Source organism: Gigantopelta aegis, chromosome 9 (assembly GCF_016097555.1).
Source record: "Gigantopelta aegis isolate Gae_Host chromosome 9, Gae_host_genome, whole genome shotgun sequence".
In the NCBI taxonomy this organism is placed as follows: domain Eukaryota; kingdom Metazoa; phylum Mollusca; class Gastropoda; order Neomphalida; family Peltospiridae; genus Gigantopelta; species Gigantopelta aegis.
The window spans coordinates 83,353,103-83,377,434 of record NC_054707.1 but is presented as its reverse complement, the minus strand read 5'-3'; the positions used below and the strand labels follow the sequence as shown (position 1 = coordinate 83,377,434).

At 40.1% G+C, this 24,332-nt stretch overlaps 1 protein-coding gene across 1 annotated transcript in view; it reads left to right on the top strand.

Moving 5' to 3' along the window:
- LOC121381804 (neuronal acetylcholine receptor subunit alpha-10-like) overlaps nucleotides 1-24,332 on the top strand; it is a 125,140-nt gene that overhangs the window by 89,537 nt on the left and 11,271 nt on the right. The window contains exons 4-8 of the mRNA XM_041511160.1: nucleotides 6,704-6,813; nucleotides 7,722-8,260; nucleotides 15,824-16,014; nucleotides 19,885-19,983; nucleotides 21,144-21,499. Of these exons, the coding sequence (XP_041367094.1) occupies nucleotides 6,704-6,813; nucleotides 7,722-8,260; nucleotides 15,824-16,014; nucleotides 19,885-19,983; nucleotides 21,144-21,499 (1,295 nt within the window). The remainder of the gene's footprint in view (nucleotides 1-6,703; nucleotides 6,814-7,721; nucleotides 8,261-15,823; nucleotides 16,015-19,884; nucleotides 19,984-21,143; nucleotides 21,500-24,332) is intronic.

Below are 24,332 nucleotides of genomic sequence, written 5' to 3'. Positions count from 1 at the left end.
GACTTTATTTGTAAAATCATTATATATGAATGTAACGAATTCCACCAAAAAGGCATGTTCATACGATGTAACTTTGAGTAACCATATAAAACATATCACCAGGTTGTACAGTACAAGTTAGAATGGCTATTCGACTTACGTGTGGTAGGTACTGTGCACTTATTTCACTGCCGACTCCCAATCAAAGCGAGTTTAACAATCGCATGTGAGGCGGAAGGCCGCTATACTGACGTTTCTATTACTAACTACTGGCAACTAACCGTTAACTAGCCCAGGGAAATGTGTTGTGCGCCCAGTACAGCGTACTTGAACATTAGTCGGATATAAGCAGGAAAAAGAAGTCCAAAAAAAGTTATGACTGAGTAGAAATGAAACAGAACAATTCAGTTGTTTGTGACTAATCGTATGCTCTAGACCAATCAGATGTTAGTAATCGCATTTCACAAATTCGCACCGTTAGAACGCACCTTAATAAAATTACTGCCAGGTTTTTGATTTCGCACCTGCCCGGATTACTGGGGAATTACTTTACACAGTGCAGGAAGAACACACCTGCCTGGCCGGCACGGCTTAGATTAACATAATTTATACAAGATGCGATGATTGACGTCGGACCGTTACGTAAATCTCACAAGTTGAAAAACAATGTAGCAGTTCAGCTAGTCAAAACGTGAAATCCGATGGAAATTAATAATACTGTTGAACGTTTTGCAAACAGTCATGACACAACCTGTAAACAAAACAGCACTAGGTTTTCAATGTTTGTGTATATTTTAACTTTTATTGATTAACCTTGTTTGTTTGTTTGTTGCTAGGTAACAGAATACGCAAGTTTCTGGATTTTAGTGTCTGAAATCAGTTGCAATATGATCATCGATCATCGGTTATATTTATAATCGGTTTGCACCAATCGAACGTTTTACACAACCAGTTATAAAACACAAATACTTTTTAAAAGTTGTCTGTGTTTACTGCCGTTGTAACTTGTTCCCGACTAATATACTTGGAAATATTGTGATGACCAAAATAGATTTTCTTGTTTAGAACATCAGCGTCCGTACATTCAATACGTTCTGATCATCCTGTTGTTTGGGTAGTCCAAACTGGATTCGAAATTCAAATAATCCCGTATGTATGACAAACAAAACATATTAAGGAAATAAAATGAAGTTTGAACGATCTGAAATGCTTTAAATATACAAACACTGATATTATTAGCAGGGAAATATATTGAATATGTACATGTAGTCATTAAAAGAGCTCTCTTATGTTGGAAACATCATAAAGACGCAGATCCTAGTTTGAACCAGTGAAAATGGACATTAACGTTGTTAGTCTACAAACCTGTAACACACGTGCGTAGTCATCACGGAGTGAAACAAGAGTCTGTAACAAGAGTGTGTAATTACACACGAGTGTAACAAGAGTCTGTAACAGTTCAAAGGGGAATATACCTTTAAAACTAGACTAGAGCGTTCGTCTTCGTAGCCATTACATCTCAGAGAGTGTTTGTTTGTTTAAATATGGAAGATGATTTTCGTGGTATTGGAACACTAGGAAGATCAGAAAAGCTCGGTAAGAAAAACTTGCAAATGGATATTTAAAGGTTTTATTTCAATGATTAAAAACAGGTCTAATTGTGACAAATTCAGCGTAGTGTTTAAAACCTAGGGTCTGTCATTTTAACAAGTTTAACAATGACAGATAATAGACTCTTTAAGTCTCCTGGTAAAACAGAAAAGCTCATTCTAAAAATGTTGTTCAGCCTGGTAACAAATAATAATTTGCCTACGAAAGAATTGGGGTTTTTTTATGATGCTAATACAAAAAAAAATATAGTTAGAACATTGCGTCCACGTGATTAATATAGCCAATCCTCGCCGCAATAAAAACTTGTTTTTAAGCACAGCAACACATCACCGAATGAAGCATTAAGCTCGGTGCTGCACGTTATTGACATAAGCCGACGTCCATTTGAAAAATGTAATTTCGATTTAAAGGAAAACTCTCTGGGAGTCTGTAAGCATGACTAGCGGTATAAACGTCAGTGAAATGACCCGCACAAAATATAAATGCGTTCTTTTAACATTTACCAGCGCCAATCTCGCGAGTAGTCATTAAATGTTAAAATTTACTGCGGTTGTGTGGACAAATGTAGGACGCTGCTGTTTTTAGGTGCTGTGCTACTTTTTACTTCTTCCTTTTTGTCATACAGCTAAGCTAACACGTGGCACAAAATATAGTGCTGCGTATCCGTATGCCATAGCAGGTGGTTATAAAAACTCTCTTTGTCAGATCGCTGTTAGCCTTCGTTTGAAATCGGCCGTGAGTAGCTGAGACATAATACAGTAGCGGATCCAGGGAGGTTCAGGGGTCCGGAACCCACCCACCTTTCTTTTTTTTTGAAAACCGACCATAACCTTTAAAGTTGTAAGAGGTGCGCTGTGTAAAAGGAGAGATCAGTCATCACATTTGGACCCCACACACACACACACACACCACCACCACCACCACCCCTTTTCAGAAATCCTGCATCCGCGCCTGTAATATTACTCTTCATCGTCTACGAGATGTTTTTTTCCCCTTGTTAGATCATTGGCCATATTCGTTTATCCGATATGTAGGCCTACCTATATATCTGTCTGTCTGTCTGTCCGTCCGTCTGTCTGTCCGTCTGTTTATCTATCCATCTTTCTGTGTTTGTATGTCTGTCTCGCTTCTCTGTGTATATTTCTGTCTCTGTGTCTGTCTATGTCTGTTTATCCATACGCCTGTCCGTCCGTCAGTTTATCTATCTATTTATCTATCTATATATCTGTATATCTATCCATCCATCCATCCATCCATCCACAGGTTTGTCTCAGTTACATAAACACAACTTCTAGTCACTCACTAAACACACACATACACACACAACAAAGACATAAACATTCACTCACACACGCACACAACGAAGACACGCACACACACACACACACACGCACACACACACAGACACAAACACACGCACACGCACACACAAACACACACAACCATACACACACACACACACACACACACACACACACATTAACGTAATAACGTATTTAATGACCGCTTGTATTGCAGACGAGGTATTCCATCATATTAAATGACCAGTCATATGGTTAGTTTGGACACAACAAGACACGTGCCACTGAGTGTGTCGCACAACTCCAACATGATTAATTTGCAGAGACATTAAACAGTTACGATTATCTGTATGTTTTTTCTCCAACTCAAACAGCACGTCTAACCGTGGCGTGATTTACAGACGCCGGGCTTCTTCGGCCTTCGGAATTGTTCGTAATAACGGTTATTACTTCTCGCTAGCTCATTGCCGCACACTGTAGGTTGTACTATACCAAATAAAATCCCATATGCGACCATGTTAACGTTTGTGTTTAAAAACACAATATATCAACAAAGGATTAACTGAAGAAAATGGTACCTTTTATGGCTCATTTTCCGTATAACCAGATGTTTTTTTTTTACAACACCCCTAGTTTCGCACAAAATATAAGTACTTTTTTATAGGTACCCCATACATGTTTCAACACAAGGCTACTTGACACAGTGGTACTAGATGAAATAAAATTACATACATTTTTTACCCAGATGAAACTAAATCACAGAACTTGTGGTGTTAACTTCTCTATCCGAGTTCGGTGCGCCTCGAACTTTGACCCAGCCGGACGTTATTGAGTTTAGTACTACCTGTAGACTCGCCGTGAATGTCTTCCTGGTGAGCGTGGGGTTCTAGTAAGGGAAATAATGCAGTCGTTCGGCGTGTTTGCTTGGTAACGCTCACGGCTGAGATTGCGTGAATGCGAACAGAGATCCCCCAAAAGAGGGAGCAACAGTCCGCACGGGGAGTCTCCCTCGAATTGCGTAAGACCTGGAAGGTCTATGGTTTTGTTATTAACCAGTGTTGTAAATAAAAGAAACAAATTTACAGCATTGAAAGACCCAAAAAACTAAATGTCTGGTCTCTGGTCAGCGTGCGCGTCGATTTTGACCCTCGTGCGTCAACTTGTTTTTGATTTTTAATTTCCCGCAGTATGACGTCGATTGTTGCCGGGTTTTTCTTGTTATGATGTAAAACCGCATTTGGAGCCAAAATGCCATCGTGCATGAACAAGGACGTGCATTCTGGTTTCAATTTAAATATTCCCCTCACTTCGGTACAAAATATACCCACCTTTTCAGTGCAATCCGTGCTTTAAAAACAAATTAAAACTGGAAAAGCGCCTTATCGCCGCATCAATTCTGGAACTTGTTAATCATGTTTCATGTTTGAAAAGAAAATACAAGAACCTACATCACCAACTTGATCTACACTGTTAATAGTTTCATTTTGGAGGATGATATTCGTTCATAGCGGTAACTGGTATGTGACCAGCTAAAGTTTTCCTTTATAAGTACGGATAATGTAGGTTTTGCCTTGAAACACGTACAGTTTATATGTCGTGCTTATATTATGGGGAACGGGTTTAAGTACTCTTTGTGGGGGGCTCTGAAAACTAACGCTTCCTGCTATATACTACTCAAAAGAATTTAAGGGTCAGACGATATTTTCGACATTATTTTTTGAATGTCAGTTATATTAGCTAGACCATAATGTCACGCATGGTATTGTTCCATTTTGACGAAAGTGGGTCTAAGCAACCCATAAATGAATTAAAATACACTGTCATTGACACTGTCGACTAGTTCTAATGGCGAAAACATGCTTACATTTGCACGTAAATTAGGGCGAAAGCGAAATGTCTGCTAAGTGCCCATAACTTGCTTTTTCACAAAGCGCTTCATTTGCACGCTTTGCACGTGTATTCCATGTTCCCAATGCTGAATTTCCGTATAATTGGAGCTTGCGTTCGTGTACGGTGCACACTCCAAATTCGACAATGGTACGACGTCAACTGACTATCGAAGATCGAGGAAGGGCTATTGCTTGGCTTCAGGATGACAATACGCAAAGAAATGTTGCTCTGAGACTTGGTGTCAGTCAGAGTGTCGTTGGCCGACTGTGGCAACGGTACCAAGCAACGAATTCTGTTCGAAATCGTCCACGTTCGGGAAGACCCCGAAGCACTACAAATAGAGAGGACCGCTACATCACCAATATGGCTCTACGTCAACGCACAACCACTGCACGCCGATTACGTGACAATCTGCGGACTGCGACTGGAACTCGAGTGTCTGATCAAACCATACGCAATCGTCTGAGAGCCAATAATCTACGCTGCCGTTGCCAGGCTGTTCGACCACCACTCCTACCATGTCACAGAACGGCCAGACGTCACTGGTGCACACTTCATCTGCGGTGGCAACGTGTTCAGTGGGGTCGAGTGATGTTCACTGATGAGTCCAGGTTTAGTCTCCAGTTCAACGACGGTCGGGTTCGTGTCTACAGACGTCCTGGGGAGCGCTTCGCTGACGTTAACGTTAGACAACGTCACCGGTTCGGTGGTGGCAGCGTCATGGTGTGGGGCGGCATCTCTATCCACCACAGGACCCCCCTCTATGTGGTGGATGGCAATCTGAATGGAATCCGCTATCTGAATGAGATTATCCGGCCGTTGGTTCTCCCAGGCCTTCAGCAGATTGGCGGCGGGGCAGTTCTGCAGGATGACAATGCCAGACCCCACCGCGCCAGGGTGGTAACGGACTTTCTCAGACAACAAGGTATCGCCAGGATGGATTGGCCAGCATATTCGCCTGACTTGGCCCCAATAGAGAACGCCTGGGACGAATTAGGCAGGAGAGTTCGGGATAACCATGCCCCTCCGGCCAACCTTCATGGTCTGGGTCAACTTCTTATGGCAGAGTGGCAGGCCATTCCCCAAGAGTTCTTCAGACGTCTGATCAACAGCATGAGGCAACGATGTGTCGAGTGTATTCGCGCCAGGGGTGGATTCACACACTATTAAACGAATGTTCTAATGTGTAAAATCCATGTTTGACAACCTTCAACTTTGACAGCATGTCATGTGACTTTCTTGTATACAGTAATGTTTATTTGTGGTTTTTTGTAAATATAGAACAATAAATTAAATTTTTGGTGTAGTTTACATCATCAATCTAATACACTCTGAAACTTATTTGGTTATAAATTTTTGACCCTTAAATTCTTTTGAGTAGTATATATATATGTATTTCGTTAATATGCTTTAGAGTATCGCATTCATTTCATAATGTAATAAAAATTGTATTCACATACACACACACACACACACACACACACACACACACACATACATGCACACATACATACATACATACACACACACAGACACACACACATATACATACATACATACATACATGCATGCACATACATACATACATACATACATACACACACATACATGCACACATACATACACACATACGCATGCGCACACACATACCATGCATATACACTCACGCATATTCGAGATATAGTATTTAAGAGTTCAAATAACTATTTTGTCATTATGATAGGTTTATGATCTCTGCCAGTTAGAATTTGTATTTTATATTTTAAAATTGAGTAAAACTATGATTTGGCTTTTAAAGCAGTAGGCGGGCAATATAGATTAACACTGGCTATTGTTATTGTCATTCAGATATAGATTAACACTGGCTATTGTTATTGTCATTCAGATATAGATTAACACTGGCTATTGTTATTGTCATTCAGATATGGATGGATTATGGGCTACGATGGGATCCAAAGAAATACGGCGGAATTAAAGTCATCCGCCTTCCTCACACTTCTATCTGGAAACCTGACATACTTCTCTATAATAAGTAAGTATTAAACTTATTCACCTTTCACACACTGCTATCTGGAAACCTGACATACTTCTCTATAATAAGTAAGTATTAAACTTATTCACCTTTCACACACTGCTATCTGGAAACCTGACATACTTCTCTATAATAAGTAAGTATTAAACTTTAACTTAAACCTATCGCACATGCCATATTAAAGTATTCCACCTATGGCTGTGTTCAGTCTCTGCTATCGCACACAAAACATTAAACACACGACCATCTCATTTCATATATTTATCACATGCTGAGTATTAACGTTACCGATCTTTTATCACTGGATTATGAAGCCTGACATACATGTACTTTTCTGTAATAAATATGTATTAAATATGTATACAGGAAGTATTAAACCTATCCACTATTCGCACAGGATGTTTCAAAGTTATCTATCTATCACACATGAAGTATTAACGTTATCTACCCTATCACACATGAAGTATTAAATGTATCCACCTATTGCACAGGAAGTATTGAAGTTATTCACTATCGCACTGGAAATGTTGAAGTTGTCCACCTATAGCAAAGGACGTATAAACATTATTCACTTTTCATACAATACGTATTAAAGCTATTCACCTGTCGCATTGGAACGTACTGAAAGGACTGATGTCATTACAGTTGGTTTGCATCAAAAGTGAACCGTAGAATTGACAAACCGTATTAATTTTTAAATTAATTTTTGAAAGAAAACAAAATGATCTCAATGAAAATTTTAAGGAAGGTTTCATAACAAATAGTCATTAAATTCCATAGGTTAATTTTTTTTTTAATTCTTCTTATTTTTTTTTATTTTTTTTTTTAAGACATAAGAATAAAGGTAATTGCTGGAAGCGCCAATATATGCAACTGTGATTAACTTGATTTCCTGTCTTTTATTTCAGTGCCGACGTGTCGTCGTATTTTTCTTCCATCAGCACCAATATCATCGTCACCAACGACGGCAACATCACGTGGCTCTCCATGACGATCTTCAAGAGCTCGTGCGCCATCAACGTTCGGTACTTTCCGTTTGACGAACAGAACTGCACGCTGATGTTCGCCTCGTGGACGTACGACGGGTACCAAGTGAACCTGATCATGACTACCGGGGACGGTGACGACTCAAACTACATCCCCAACAGCGAGTGGAACCTGCTGCGCCTGCGCGTTGTGCGCACAGTGAGGTTTTACTCGTGCTGTGCTGAGCCGTACCCGGATATTTCGTATGTGATAAATATGCAGAGGAGACCTTTGTTTTATATTTTCAACATGATCATACCGTGTATTCTCATAACGTTGGTGGCCCTGCTGGGCTTCTATATTCCGTCAGATTCCGGAGAGAAGGTTACCATGGGGATCACGACGCTTCTGTCAATGACTGTATTCATGATGCTGGTTACGGAGAGTATGCCGCCAACATCGGATGTCTTACCTTTGATTGGTCAGTATAGGCTTTCGTTTTCTACTTCTACTTTTAGTTTCACTTTGACCTTTCATCATTCGGAACATCTCGGTAAATTATGGATTCTCCAATTTCGCCCAGGCCTTATGATTAAAAACTCGATTTTGGGGGTTTCAGGGCCGTAGGAATTAGAGAGGCCAGGGGCACACACACACACACACACACACACACACACATCCGCGCGCGCGCGCGCGCGCACACACACACACACACACACACTTGAGAACGACAAAAATGTACGATTTTCTTTTGTCCTACTCTAACTAAATAATAAGATAAAACTCTGGCTTATGTCCCCTCCCTCTGCAGATATCGTTCCTACAGGCCTGGTCTGGGGAAGGCATTTCTACTTGTACTTTCCCTTTGACAATTTACTACACCAAGCCTTCTGTGGATGGTACAGCCTTGTGGTTGGTCTAGACAATGAATGACTGCATGGGAGGGATTGGAGATGGAAATTAGTTCTATTATTGTGGGAGTTAAGATGGGAATTAATTATAGTGTGTGAGGGGTTGACATGGAAATATGAAGATTTTAAATATCTATCGCTGGGAGAATGATTTGTGCAATATTTTAAATTAATTTGTGTATGTTGGCCTATATAAACATCTCGCTCAAAAAATACTGGATACCATCGATCTCTCACTTATACGACTTAGAGTAGTGTTGTTGTTGGTGGTGGTGTTGTCGTTGTTGTTGTTATTGTTGTTTTGCGCGTGTGAATAGGAGGGGTTTTTTTTTAGTTTAATTGGATGCGTGGCGGTGCTTTCGTTTCATGTTACCGGCTTTCCTTAAGTGAATGCATCACAGTTGAATTTCCGGAAGGATTTCTCTTTTCGTTTTGTCGATTCGTATTTTAAGCTAAAGTCATGCTCCGGAATGCGTCATAGTAGGCTGCAAATATCGGAACTTTTGCATTTTATAGTGTAATTTGGGTCAACACATGTTTAAATAGTTTTGTCATGCGACGTGAGCGTTTGCGATTAATCTGCGGCTGCCTGGATGTAGCTCTAATTAAAGGTCAATAACGGACCAATGGACTGCTCCGACAGTGGGGTCGGCGGAGAACAAGAGAAAACATCCTCCGATCACGTAGACAAATAGAGACGCGCGATTCTTGACACGCAACAGCCGGCGTCACTGGGTCCTTACACTTTGCATTGGGAGGTGGGGGAGAATGTAAGAAAGAAGCCCAGGCATTTAATCAGAAATACTTTCTTTAGAAAAAGATAATGATATTAAAATGCAAATTATTAAATATTATGTAATATAAGTAGGCTAAGTAATATAATTTGCCGCTATTGAAACTTACAGTAAGATAACACCACCAGTTGATGACATCAGATTGATTCGACGTCCAAGGACATTCAACAGTGATCAGCTAGTTGTGGTTAAACTACAAGTACTAAGTAGGCCTAAGCGAATAAAAAGTACATTTATTGTGGCGAACTGACTAAAATACAAAAATAATTTCAATTTATTCAACATTACTGAAAAATAATTGCAAATTTTTTATTGTCTCATTGCTGTGTTCGCCAACTTAATCACCGGAAGTTGTGTCTCGTTGATTTATTTTACTCGCTATATTGAACAAGGCTATAGTATAAACACTTCAAGTGCAAAAAAACAAGGCTCAAGCTGTCCTGACTAAAAACCTCGGTTGTCAGGTTATCTCTTCTAAATGACAGTGATAGAGAAATGTACTAGTCTCAACAAGTATAAGATTGATCTTACTTTATCAAAAATTCAAACCAAAATTCAGAGGCGGTGACAAGTAATAAAAAGTAGGTTACACACGTGGTTAAAGCATTGCAGATAGCATGCACGCCAGCCTTTTACTCAGAATTTATACGGTTACCGGTAGAAAGCGTAATGTATTATGGCCCGATCGCACTGGCCCGAATGCCATTCCGTTTGTTTTCCGAATAGGAATTTGGGTGTTCGGGGAGCGAACGGATCATATTCGGGAAGCATTCAGTGTGTTCTAGGAGCATACTGGCTGTTCGGCTCCGTACGGATGCATACGGAACGGCATTCGGTAGCTCCAAAAATTGGTTGTGCATGTTCAAAATAATTTTCATCGACCATCCGAATGTGGCGTCCATGTGTATTCGGGAAGTATTCGGGAAGCATTCTAGGAGCATACGGCATGTACGGAAAACGTCCGGGAAGCATGCTTCTAGTTCTTGGTGCATTCGGAATGAAAATTTGGAGGTGCTGGGTTCCGTATGCTTTCCGAACACCCCGAATGGACCTAGAACATGACGAATGCTTTCCGAACGTTTTCAGTATCCTTTCCGGATTTTTTTACATTTATGCCACCGAATGTATAACGAATAGCCAGAACCTTTCCAGTATTCTTTCAGAACATTTTCCGAACTGCTCGTACACTTCCAGAATGCACAGTATGTTCCGTATGCTTTCCGAACACCCCGAATGGACATAGAACATGACGAACCCTTTCCGAACGCTTTCCGAACCCTGCGGAAAGCATGCGGAAAGAGTTCGGTCCATTCTAGGTCGATTCGCCGTGTTCTGAAAGCATTCGGAAAGCATAAGAAAAGCATTCGGAAAGGAAACCTTTCGAAGTCAACATGCGGGAAGTATTCGGTCTATTCTGAAAGCATTCTGAAACCATACTGAAAACATTCGGAAAACAAACGGAAAGCATTCGGTGATACATTGAGGAAAACACATTCGGAGGGGCATTCGGCCAGTTTAAAAAATCACACCACTTTCGTATACGGAAAACAAACGGAAGCTCATTCAGGCCAGTGTGATCGCCCCATAAAAGAATACAAAATTGTTTATTTTTGCCAAGCAGGACACCTGCCTGAAAACAAAAATGATATGATGCACGTAAAACGTTTTTTTTTTTATGTTAACACTTTGAATGTCTGATTAGAATTGAGAGGGTATACATTTCTTTGCAATCTGGTTTTGGATAACCATGTCAGCAAGATATAAACTGAGTATTCTGGACTGTGGTTGAACCCTGGCATGGCTGAATGGTGGCATGTCAATGATACAAGTAGCGAAATGCCTGAAAGTAAGCGATTCCGTCATTCAAAGACTGCAAGAGTGTCCCTGTACTACTGGCAGAGCGAATGAGATGTCCTGTTTCGGATGCAGTGTCCATGTGGCCTTTAACTTCTTGTGACTAGTATGTGTGACAAAACATCTAGCCCCTTTCCATTCCGATAGCTGAACCGTTCCGCCGTCTATCTGATGGTGAACTGTTTCTGGTGTTGCGCTCTATAATCTGGGTAGACGCTATTTATATGATGTGCAAGTAAGCGACAGAATGAGAAGACGTTGCCTCGCTATCTCGGCTGAGCACGCTCTAAGCCGGTGTTTTATGTAAAAGTACTCAAGTTAATCGTTTAAAGTTTCGCTCCAAGTCCCCGAGGTTGTCGCCACTTCGTTATAAAACTCGATCATCTTTTCCGTTTGATTTGCGACTCCTAATCCATTGATGTCTGCGTGCTAATAGGAGTGTAGGATTTGTATCAACTGACTGGTGACTTCCAGTGAACCCTACTGTAGGGAGTGTAGGATTTGTATCAACTGACTGGTGACTTCCAGCCAACACTACTGTACTCCTCTCTCTGTGTGTATGGATTGTGTCGATCTCTGAGAGTCTGTCTATACATATGTCTATGTCTGTCTTCTGTTTATGTCTATCTCTGTGTCTCTAGCTGTATGGCAAGCATGATAGATGGATGTTTATCCCCCCCCCCCTCTCTCTCTCTCTCTCTCTCTCTCTCTCTCTCTCTCTCTCTCTCTCTCTCTCTCTTTCTCTCTCTCTCCCTCCCTTCCATCCTTTTGTCTCTTTTTTTCTCTTCCCTCTCTCGCCATGTTAGAATATAACCTTTTATTAATGCAAAAAAGAATCAAACAAAATGACTACTACCATTCACTTTTTAGCCATTGATATAGCCGGGTTGGAAAAGAGTTCATTCTTACAATTGATCAATTCAAAATACATCCGAGTTTCCTTTTTGGTGTATATTTTACAAACAGACACTAACAGCTGATGTATATTTTACAAATGTGTCCCTTGCTCTACATCATTCATCTGACAGACACTAACAGCTGACCGTCCTCGGTGGCGTCGTGGTTAGGCCATCGGTCAACAGGCTGGTAGGTACTGGGTTCGGATCCCAGTCGAGGCATGGGATTTTTAATCCAGATACCGACTCCAAACCCTGAGTGAGTGCTCCGCAAGGCTCAGTGGGTAAACCACTTGCACCGACCAGTGATCCATAACTGGTTCAACAAAGGCCATGGTTTGTGCTATCCTGCCTGTGGGAAGCGCAAATAAAAGATCCCTTGCTGCTAATCGGAAGAGTAGCCCATGAAGTGGTGACAGCGGGTTTCCTCTCAAAATCTGTGTGGTCCTTAACCATATGTCTGACGCCATATAACCGTAAATAAAATGTGTTGAGTGCGTCGTTAAATAAAACATTTCTTTCTTTCTTTCTAACAGCTGATGTATATTTTACAAATGTGTCCCTTGCTCTACATCATTCACCTGACAGACACTAACAGCTGATGTATATTTTACAAATGTGTCCCTTGCTCTACATCAGTCACCTGACAGACACTAACAGCTGATGTATATTTTACAAATGTGTCCCTTGCTCTACATCATTCACCTGACAGACACTAACAGCTGATGCTTATGAAACATGTCCACTTGATATGTTACGGGCTCATATAGAAATGGTGGAAAATATATAAACAGAAAGTTTTATAGTTACTTCTTTTATGAAACCATGTCTCAAATTGTGATCAGCCACTGTGAACCTATGTTTATTATCACATATGTTATTTTATATCTTATTATATGCTTAGCACAAATAAAATGTCCTATAAAATGTTTGTAACAGTTAACCGGTGACGGTATTAACATATTAATGTCGCGATTCTGAAACATGTTTGTGACAGTTAACCGGTAACGGTACTAACATATGAATGTCGCGATTCTGAAACATGTGTGTAACAGTTAACCGGTAAAGGTATTAACATATCAATGTCGCGATTCTGAAACATCTTTGCAACAGTTAACCGGTAACATGTTTGCAACAGTTAACCGGTAACGGTATTAACATATCAATGTCGCGATTCTGAAACATGTTTGTGAAGTATTTGCAAATATAAATAGAAAGGAAACGAAAAACATATACATGTATTAAGCATAATGATGCAGTTAATGCTATGATAAAAAGTGTTATAGATTGAGGAGAAAAAACTCGTAATATGTACATACTAAACACACACGTTGTATGACTTAGCTGGCAACACGCCGGAGAAGGCTAAGGAATAAGACAGGGCGGTACTTTCTCTCTTTTTCAGTCCATAAATATTCTCGACATTGCCACTTTAATATGACGTTATGAAATATTTCTTGTTTGTTATTTTTGGCTCAAAACCCGATGACCGGTTCTCTTTGAAGTCGGATAGTTTGCGAGGCTGCCAGAGCATTGCTGTGTTCAACCCTCTGGTCGTTAGTTCTGTTTCAGAGACGAGACAGACGGCGGTTCCTTCACATCAATAGAGTAGCTGGAGGAGAGGTGGGTGGATGGGTGGGTGTTCGGTCTTCTGAAGACGAACACGATGAAATATGAAGGCAATTTCAATAAACTGTACCTTTGACTGTATTCAAATTAGAAACATCTGTTCAGTTGTTTACGCAAAGCCTACTTCACACGTCCTGTATTCTTGTAATTGCAGACAAAACAGTCTCCGAAATCTACCTGAAGGACGGGTCAATGGCCGACAGCCTCCCATGCCGATCTCAATACAGTGAAAACAAAGCTTTAAGAAAGAAAAAATAATAATACAAACAAACTAGCACAATCAGACTAGATATGTCTACCAATATGTGTATTATAGCTAGATCGGTAGTGTAGTGGGTAAGACATCGGACATAAGGCTGGTAGACACTGGGCTCGCCTCCCGATACCGGCTGTCACTCAGATCCAGTTTAACGTTTCATTGGGTAGCTGTAAGACCACTACGCCGACCTTTTTCTCACTAACAACTAACCACTAACCCTCTGTTCAGATAGCTGAGGTGTTTGCCCAGGAGAGTGAATGAATAGATCTAATATATCTATCGGTGGAGAGAGAGAGAGAGAGAGAGAGAGAGAGAGAGAGAGAGAGAGAGAGAGAGAGAGAGAGAGAGAGGGGGGGGGCAGAGAGGGAGGGTGGTGGTAGATAGAATAGAGAGAGGGAAAGAGAGAGTGAGTGAGAGAGGAATATATATTAGAGAGAGAGGAATATATATGTCATGCATCAATCATTCATCCATCCATCCACTGACCATCCATCATGCAGCCAGACACATACACAGCTAAAGACAGACACAGACAAACAGACATGCGGACAGGCTGGGCGTCACCGTTAGTACATATGACCAACTCTCATCAACTCAGTACACACGGCACGGGGAGGAACCACAATGTGATGATCTCTTCTAAACTCTAGGTATTAAAACTATATTGGAAATAGCAACTTTAACTTTGGAAAATACCTATCGACCTTCCCTCCCACACACCATGCGAAAGTTAAGGCTGATTGAAATGGTTATATGAACTTTTAACCTTCTTTTCCTTTTTGAAAATGACTTTTTTAATTACGCAATTATTGTAAATCTAATTTTACACAACTTGTTGTTGAAGTAATTTTCTACTACCAATACAGCGATTGACCTCTAACCCTAGTACTACGCACTCCCCTAAACATGACACTTAATAACCCTACTATCACGCACGACCCTAAATATGACACTTAATGTAACAAGAGCGTCCGATTTGCTGCTAAGCACTGGTCTAATCAAACACTTGGAAAACAGTTTGCACGCATTCCATTTGGAATGATCGTTCAATGACCGACCAAAGACTCTTCAACAACCTGGATAGAATAAAAGTTATTACGATCGAGAGTCAATTACCGGCACGTGTTATGGGGAGATCATTTCGGTACATTTTCGCCATGCCTCCCAGCTACGTTTGAACCAAATCCTGGCGCCTTTTACCAACAGGGGTATGAAACGGTCTTCCTGGTCGTGATGGACCAACAGGTCAGGTATCCTTTTACCTCTGAAAGGTGAACGATCAACTATATATAATACGCAAATTACACACAATCTGAAGCAAGAGGTCGTACTATTTAGTGTCGGCATTGATTAAACAAGTTTCCTTTATTCTGTAAAGGCTGTTGCAGAATTTAGTTTTAAAGTAAAAGAATATTCTACACTTGAGTTGTTTTATGATATTTGGATGTATATGCGATGCATTTAGTGTTTGGTTATTGTTGTTTGTTCTTCGGTCTTTGTGCAGTTTTCTCTTTCAGATATATACTATGAAAAACATTATTTTTTCTTTCTGCCGTTTTTCTTTCCTTCCTTCTTTCTTTCTATTCTTTCTTTCTTTTCTTCTGTTTTTTTTTTTCATTTTGAGGACTAGGAATATACTATACAAATGTACTATCAACTGTAAAACCATCCATCAGTTCTGTCTTATTACCACTGTTGTAGGTATCTACTATGGAACAACAATATTCATAGTGTCGTCTGCTACAGGGATGACTGTGTTGACCTTGAATATCCACCACAAGGGCACACGAGGAAAAGGAGTTCCCTCAGCTATCAAGAAGTTTGCCTTTGGCTATCTGGCGAAAGTCTTCTGCATCACCATCACCAGTCCAGAGAGTAGCTACAACACAACGGTCAGTATTCAAACCCGCAATCCTACTACCCAGTCCACATACTAGCAACAATCCTACTCACCAGTCCACACAATAAGTACAATCCTACTCACCAATCCAGAGAGTAGCTACAACACAACTGTCAGTATTCAAATCTGCAATCCTACTAGCCATTCCACACAATAGCTACAATCCTACTCGCCAGTCCACACAATAAGTACAATCCTACTCACCAATCCAGAGAGTAGCTACAACACAACTGTCAGTATTCAAATCTGCAATCCTACTAGCCATTCCACACAATAGCTACAATCCTACTCGCCAGTCCACACAATAACTACAATACTACTCACCAGTCCACACAATAACTACAATACTACTCACCAGTCCACACACTAACTACAATCCTACTCACTAGTCCAGAGAGTAGCTACAACACAACGGTCAGTATTCAAACCCGCAATCCTACTAGCCATTCCACACAATAGCTACAATCCTACTCACCAGTCCAGAGAGTAGCTACAACACAACAGTCAGTATTCAAACCCGCAATCCTACTAGCCATTCCACACAATAGCTACAATCCTACTCACCAGTCCACACAATAACTACAATACTACTCACCAGTCCACACAATAACTACAATACTACTCACCAGTCCACACAATAGCTACAATACTACTCACCAGTCCACACAATAACTACAATCCTACTCACCAGTCCATATAATAGCTACAATCCTACTCACCAGTCCAGAGAGTAGCTACAACACAACGATCAGTATTAAAACCCGCAATCCTACTAGCCATTCCACACAATAGCTACAATACTACTATCCATTCCACACAATAGCTACAATCCTACTTACCAGTCCACACAATAACTACAATACTACTCACCAGTCCACACAATAACTACAATACTACTCACCAGTCCACACAATAACTACAATCCTACTCACCAGTCCATATAATAGCTACAATACTACTCACCAGTCCACACAATAACTACAATCCTACTCACCAGTCCACACAATAACTACAATACTATTCACCAGTCCACACAATAGCTACAATACTACTCACCAGTCCACACAATAACTACAATCCTACTCACCAGTCCATATAATAGCTACAATCCTACTCACCAGTCCAGAGAGTAGCTACAACACAACGATCAGTATTAAAACCCGCAATCCTACTAGCCATTCCACACAATAGCTACAATACTACTAGCCATTCCACACAATAACTACAATACTACTCACCAGTCCACACAATAACTACAATCCTACTCACCAGTCCATATAATAGCTACAATACTACTCACCAGTCCACACAATAACTACAATCCTACTCACCAGTCCATATAATAGCTAAAATACTACTCACCAGTCCATACAATAGCTACACTACTACTCACCAGTCCACACAATAACTACAATCCTACTCACCAGTCCACACAATAACTACAATACTACTTACCAGTCCACACAATAACTACAATACTATTCACTAGTCCAGACAATAGCTACAATACTACTCACCAGTCCACACAGTAACTACAATCCTACTCGCCAGTCCATATAATAGCTACAATCCTACTCACCAGTCCAGAGAGTAGCTACAACACAACGATCAGTATTAAAACCCGCAATCCTACTAGCCATTCCACACAATAGCTACAATACTACTAGCCATTCCACACAATAGCTACAATCCTACTTACCAGTCCACACAATAACTACAATACTACTCACCAGTCCACACAATAACTACAATCCTACTCACCAGTCCATATAATAGCTACAATACTACTCACCAGTCCACACAATAACTACAATCCTACTCACCAGTCCATATAATAACTACAATCCTACTCACCAGTCCACACAATAACTACAATACTACTTACCAGTCCACACAATAACTACAATACTATTCACTAGTCCAGACAATAGCTACAATACTACTCACCAGTCCACACAATAACTACAATCCTACTCACCAGTCTACACAATAACTACAATCCTACTCACCAGTCCATATAATAGCTACAATACTACTCACCAGTCCGCACAATAGCTACACTACTACTCACCAGTCCACACAATAACTACAATCCTACTCACCAGTCCATATAATAGCTACAATACTACTCACCAGTCCACATAATATCTACAATCCTACTAGCCAGTCCACATAATAGCTACAACCCTACTAACCAGTCCACGCAATAGCTACAATCCTACTCACCAGTCCACATAATAACTACAATCCTACTCACCAGTCTACATAATAGCTACAATCTTACTCACCAGTCCACAGAGTAGCTACAACACAACGGTCAGTATTCAGTGTCACAATCCTACTCACCAGTCCATATAATAACTACAATCCTACTCACCAGTCCATATATTAGATACATTCCTACTTCCCAATCCACATAATAGCTACATCACAGCAAACAGTATTCAGTCCCACAATCCTACTCACCAGTCCACATAATAGCTACAGTCCTTCTCACCAGTCCACATTTTAGCTTCAATCCTACTCACTAGAACACATATTAGCTACAATCTTACTCACCAATCCAAATAATAGCTACAGCACAGTGGTCAGTATACAGTCCCACAATCCTACTCACCAGTCCAGATAGTAGCTACAGTACAGAGGTCAGTATTCAGTCCCACAATACGACCTCACCGAAAATGCCGCGGAAGGGCCATTTTAAAACTAATGTTGCGCCCAGCATGCTGGTGGAATTTCATTATTTGATTTGTGGGCTGGGTGGGAGAGTAGACCAGTGGTAAAGCGCTCGGCTGATCTGGGATCAAGCCCAGTCGCTGGGCCGATTGGGCTATTTTTCTTTCCAGCCAGTGCATCACGACGGGTATATCAAAGGCTAAGGTATATGCTATCCTGCCTGTGGGATAGTGCATTTAAAATATCCCTTTCTACTAATGGAAAAATGTAGCGGGTTTAGCTTTGTGTATGTAACTTGACACCTCCTCATTCTGGGATATCCGTTTAGCTTTGTGTGTGTAACTTGACAACCGTCCTCGTTCTGGGATATCCGTTTAGCTTTGTGTGTGTAACTTGACACCCGTCCTCGTTCTGGGAGATCCGTTTAGCTTTGTGTATGTAACTTGACACCCGTCCTCGTTCTGGGATGTTCGTTTAGCTTTGTGTATGTAACTTGACACCCGTCCTCGTTCTGGGATGTCCGTTTAGCTTTGTGTATGTAACTTGACACCCGTCCTCGTTCTGGGATGTCCGTTTAGCTTTGTGTATGTAACTTGACACCCGTCCTCGTTCTGGGAGATCCGTTTAGCTTTGTGTATGTAACTTGACACCCGTCCTCGTTCTGGGATGTCCGTTTAGCTTTGTGTATGTAACTTGACAACCGTCCTCGTTCTGGGATGTCCGTTTAGCTTTGTGTATGTAACTTGACAACCGTCCTCGTTCTGGGATATCCGTTTAGCTTTGTCTATGGTTACGGTTCTGCAGATTTGATAGTTGTCTCATTGTGGCGGATACTGTGAGTACTACAGGATAACCACGCCTTTCTGGAATACACAATATTCTGACAGGCCAAAGGGGCGGGTCGAAAGGTGTAGTTGTATAGTATCAAAGTAGTATTCTTCTGACATTGTATGAGTATTGTCCATCATTATTCACACACTCTATTGAGCAGCATGTTTTGTTATTACGTACATATATTTCAATTGTTTAACTTCCTCTCATATCCCAACAACTGATATTAGATAATACAAAAAGTAATGATGGTAATTTAGAAAGAAACTGTTAATCTTTGTTTACTTGCAATTATTTTCTCCAAAAAGTATTGAATTCTGAGTACAAATTAAAAACAAATTCATTTTAACTTCAGTTTATCCCAGAATGCAATGGTCCTTCAGGAAATAGCTCCTACATCCGATACAAAATGGCCTCCCAGACGGAAGTTGAAATGGGCACCACCAAGACAGCAGTGAGTTCTTTAAACTTGTCTGTCTATATATAAATAATAATTTGAGTAATTTAAACTTTTGTCGTCAGTGGGCTGCTACACAATAAAGGAGTAATTTAAACATTTGTCGTCAGCGGGCTGCTAAGCAATAAAGGAGTAATTTAAACATTTGTTGTCAGCGGGCTGCTAAGCAATAAAGGAGTAATTTAAACATTTGTCGTCAGCGGGCTGCTAAGCAATAAAGGAGTAATTTAAACATTTGTCGTCAGCGGGCTGCTACGCAATAAAGGAGTAATTTAAACTTTTGTCGTCAGCGGGCTGCTACGCAATAAAGGAGTAATTGATGAAGAAAGAGCAGATTTGATCTTCCTTGTCAATCTGTTAACCTCCTGTACTGAGCGGTGTTTCCACTTGTAAGCACTAACATCATCAGAAATTTTATCAAATGTCTTCGTTTTCTACTCCACCCCCTCCTCATATCTGCTACTGACGTTTTAAATATGGTGTGGGTTCCATTTCGTATCGGTATACATGTCTGTTAAAGCCACAGTATCACAGTTACATAGTTGCGGGTTGTAGATAAAATTATACGACCTTTAAAATTCACATCAAAATAATTTAAGTTATTAAATGAAATTTTGTTTTGAGAATCTTTAAAGAATTTGTAATGCATAATGTACAATAATGTGTATCGTCTACCAAACGCTGGATTGTGATTATTATTACTGTTCAAAGGGAGTAGTACTAGCATATGCAGCAGCAGTAAAGGCGATAGTAGTAGTAGTAGTAATTGTAGTAGTAGTAGTAGAAGTAGTAGAAGTAGTAGTAGTAGATATAGTAGTATAGTAGTAGTAGTAGTAGTAGAAATTGTAGTAGTTGTAGTAGTAATAGTAGTAGAAGTTTTAGTAGTAGTAGTAGTAGTAGTAGACGTAGTAGTAGTAGTAGAAGTTGTAGTAGTAGTAGATATAGGAGTAGTAGTAGTAGTAGTAGTATCAGTAGTAGTAGTAGTAGAAATTGTAGTAGTAGTAGTAGCAATGGTTGTAGAAGTGGTGGTGGTTGTGGTAGTGGTGGTGGTAGTACTAGAAACAGTAAACACGGAAGTCACAGTAGTCATACACGTTGACATGTATACACGTGGTACATCTGGCCGAGATATACCTCTCATTGTACGTATTTTTCAGGAATTCAAGACGGTCTCAGAGAAAGTAACACGGATCCATGATACGAAATTGGAGGCTGACACCCGACAAAACAATGGTGGGATTAATTTCGTCAGGTTTCAGAATTCGGAAGGGACTTCTGCTCCGATAATGGAAAACTTTGAAGCTCAGTTCACTCGGCTTCTACAGAAAGTATACCAGACAATAGAACGAAACGAAATGCGGCTCGCAGATCAAGACAAGCGCGACGCCATTAAAGTGGAATGGCAGCAAGTGGCACAGATCGTCGACCGCGTTCTCCTCATTCTCTTCGTTATCGCCACCATCGTCATCACAGGAATAGTCTTGCTGCAAGCACCGAACGCGTACGGCAGATTGTGAGAGAGGAAATACTAAATAAGGCATGTATTCAGGGGGCGAGCGCTCGCCAACAGTTTGACTGGCATCTACCATGCTCATCTACCAATTAGCACGTATTGAACGATAGGTGCAAAAACCAAAGTTGCGAGCGACTGCGAGCGACCGGTTCCCTGAACACGACTCAGTTGTTGGATTTTGCAGATGTTTGATGTTTAATATACTTACCACGTATAATATGCACATACAAGTATTGGGTGCTCATTGTACGCAACTTCTCATAGGTTGTTGATGGGCGCAGGCGTCGTTCTCAGCCAATTATCTTTCATCTTTCTTTTTTATTTGGTTTTTTCTCTTGTCTGTCGATATACAAAACACTATCGATTTCATATGAATAATCGTTGTACTACGATAATGAATCTGTTGACCTTTGTTCCTACAATTCCGAATTACAATGTCAGACATTATACTAGAACCTTTTTAAAAGTCTGTCATACTATATTCTATATGTACTTATTCACTTTATTACTATTGATATATCACAATGTCCGACTATCTACTAGAGTATTTCGACACGTTTGAAAACTGCAATACCATACAGTACATGTACAGTGGCGGAACCAGAAAATCCATTTGGGGGGGGGGGGGCAATGACATTAGGCGGAATGCCAATGGAACTTTGGGGGAAGTTTGGAAGGGATCGTAAAAAAATGAACATTAATATATAATAAAATTATAACTGTCGCAAAATTATGGGTGGCCCCTGCCCCCCTCCCCCCCCCCCCTCCGATCCGCATCTGATGTAATTTTTACTTTATTACTATTGTTATATCACAATGTCCGACTACATCTACTAGAGTATTTCGACACATTTAAAAACTACAATACCATACAGTACATATATATTTACTTCATTCACGTTGATAATATTACAATGTTATACATTATACTAGAACAGCTTTAATATGCTTTGATTGCTGTCGCATGGGACACGGTTACTGTCTATTTCCTCGGGTATTCCTCACCGTGTAGTGTTCTTTCCATCGTGTGTTACTGTATATAATATAACTGTGAGGTGCGTGATAGGACAGGCCCAGGGGTGTGTACGACAGGAGCGCACGCACCCCTCGCTCCATCCCTACCCCGGTCCCGCCCTTCTATCGACATCCATGCACACAGACCGTGGGTATACATTCTCTTGGAGACCGTTCATCCACACAAGGCCCTCGGTGTCTTAAAACTAGTTTTGGCACTAATTGTTCATCAATAGTAATATTCAATATTCTTCGTGCAAATTCTGCACTTGGGCCTAGATACAAGCATACTGTCGTGGGTTTTTTGTGTGTGGGTTTTTTGGGGTTTTTTAACTATTCCTAATCCAGATTTACGCTGTTTTCTTACGAATGGTCTGCTTTCTTTGACCATGTCTATTTATATTAGGATGTAGATGAACATTTAAACTTATTATTCGATGAATATTATGACATAGCTATTAGTTTTTGACAAATTTCTTTCTCACTCTCATAGCTTTAAGATATTTTGTCGTTATATTTAATAACGTTCAAAGGTTGGGTTTATTCTTGTTTGTAGCTCTTTGTAGATGCGTTTTTTATCATAATTATTCGTGTGCTTTTAGCTCGGCTTATTTGTTCAAATTAATAACAAACACGCTGAAAACTTGGTGCTTTATTAATTCTCAATAAGTCTATATCAGAACGTAGTCGAGCTATTCACATTGACATTAATGTTTTATTATTTATTTATTTATTTATTTATTTATTATTTGTGTTTCTATACCGGAAGATTGAAATTAATACCTTTACATATTTCTGTTGAATTTACAGTTTATTAATAAATACTAGTAAAGACGCATATGAAGTTAGATGTCGTTATTGAACTTCAACGTGATTTCACTGTTATAAATATAACAATTGTGAATAACTGTGGAAATTAAAGGAGAATGTGATACAAATGTTTCCTGTTACAATTTGCAGAACAGAATATGCTACCTCGAGTTTTGTCAAAATCAGGTCAAATGTATTAAGGTGGTTCTTAAGGCCTATCATATCTCTCTCTCTCTCTCTCTCTCTCTCTCTCTCTCTCTCTCTCTCTCTCTCTCTCTCTCTCTCTCTCTCTCTCTCTCTCGTATTAAATTATCTACACTTATTTAATTATATTCTGTAAAGATTCTGAAAATAATACTATCTGGTCAGTTCATACATTATGCTATTAGCCTATTCGTATTGACCGATGATTATTAACATTATTAAAATATATGTATGTGTAATAAGTGTTATATAACATGTAATGCCACTTGGGCTACCATGGCAAGAAAGTAATACAATTTGGTCCGCCATGGTGTTGATAGATTGTCGTGGTACCGCAGCGGAACGATTGACATTACTTATACAAGATTATAATCGTCGACTGAAGGTCACTTAAAAGAAAACACACACATTCATTATACAAGATAATCGTCGACAGAAGCTCACTTCAAAAAAAAAACCCACACATTAATTATACAAGATAATCGTCGACTGAAGGTCACTTCAAAGAAAACACACACATTATTTATACAAGATAATCGTCGACTGAAGGTCACTTCAAAGAAAACACACACATTATTTATACAAGATAATCGTCGACTGAAGGTCACTTCAAAGAAAACACACACATTCATTATACAAGATAATCGTCGACTGAAGGTCACTTAAAAGAAAACACACACATTCATTATACAAGATAATCGTCGACTGAAGGTCACTTCAAAGAAAACACACACATTCATTATATAGTGATAACTGTAGTCTACGAGTAAGGCCACCGCCTTGCACTAGCCGCATTAGGTCAATG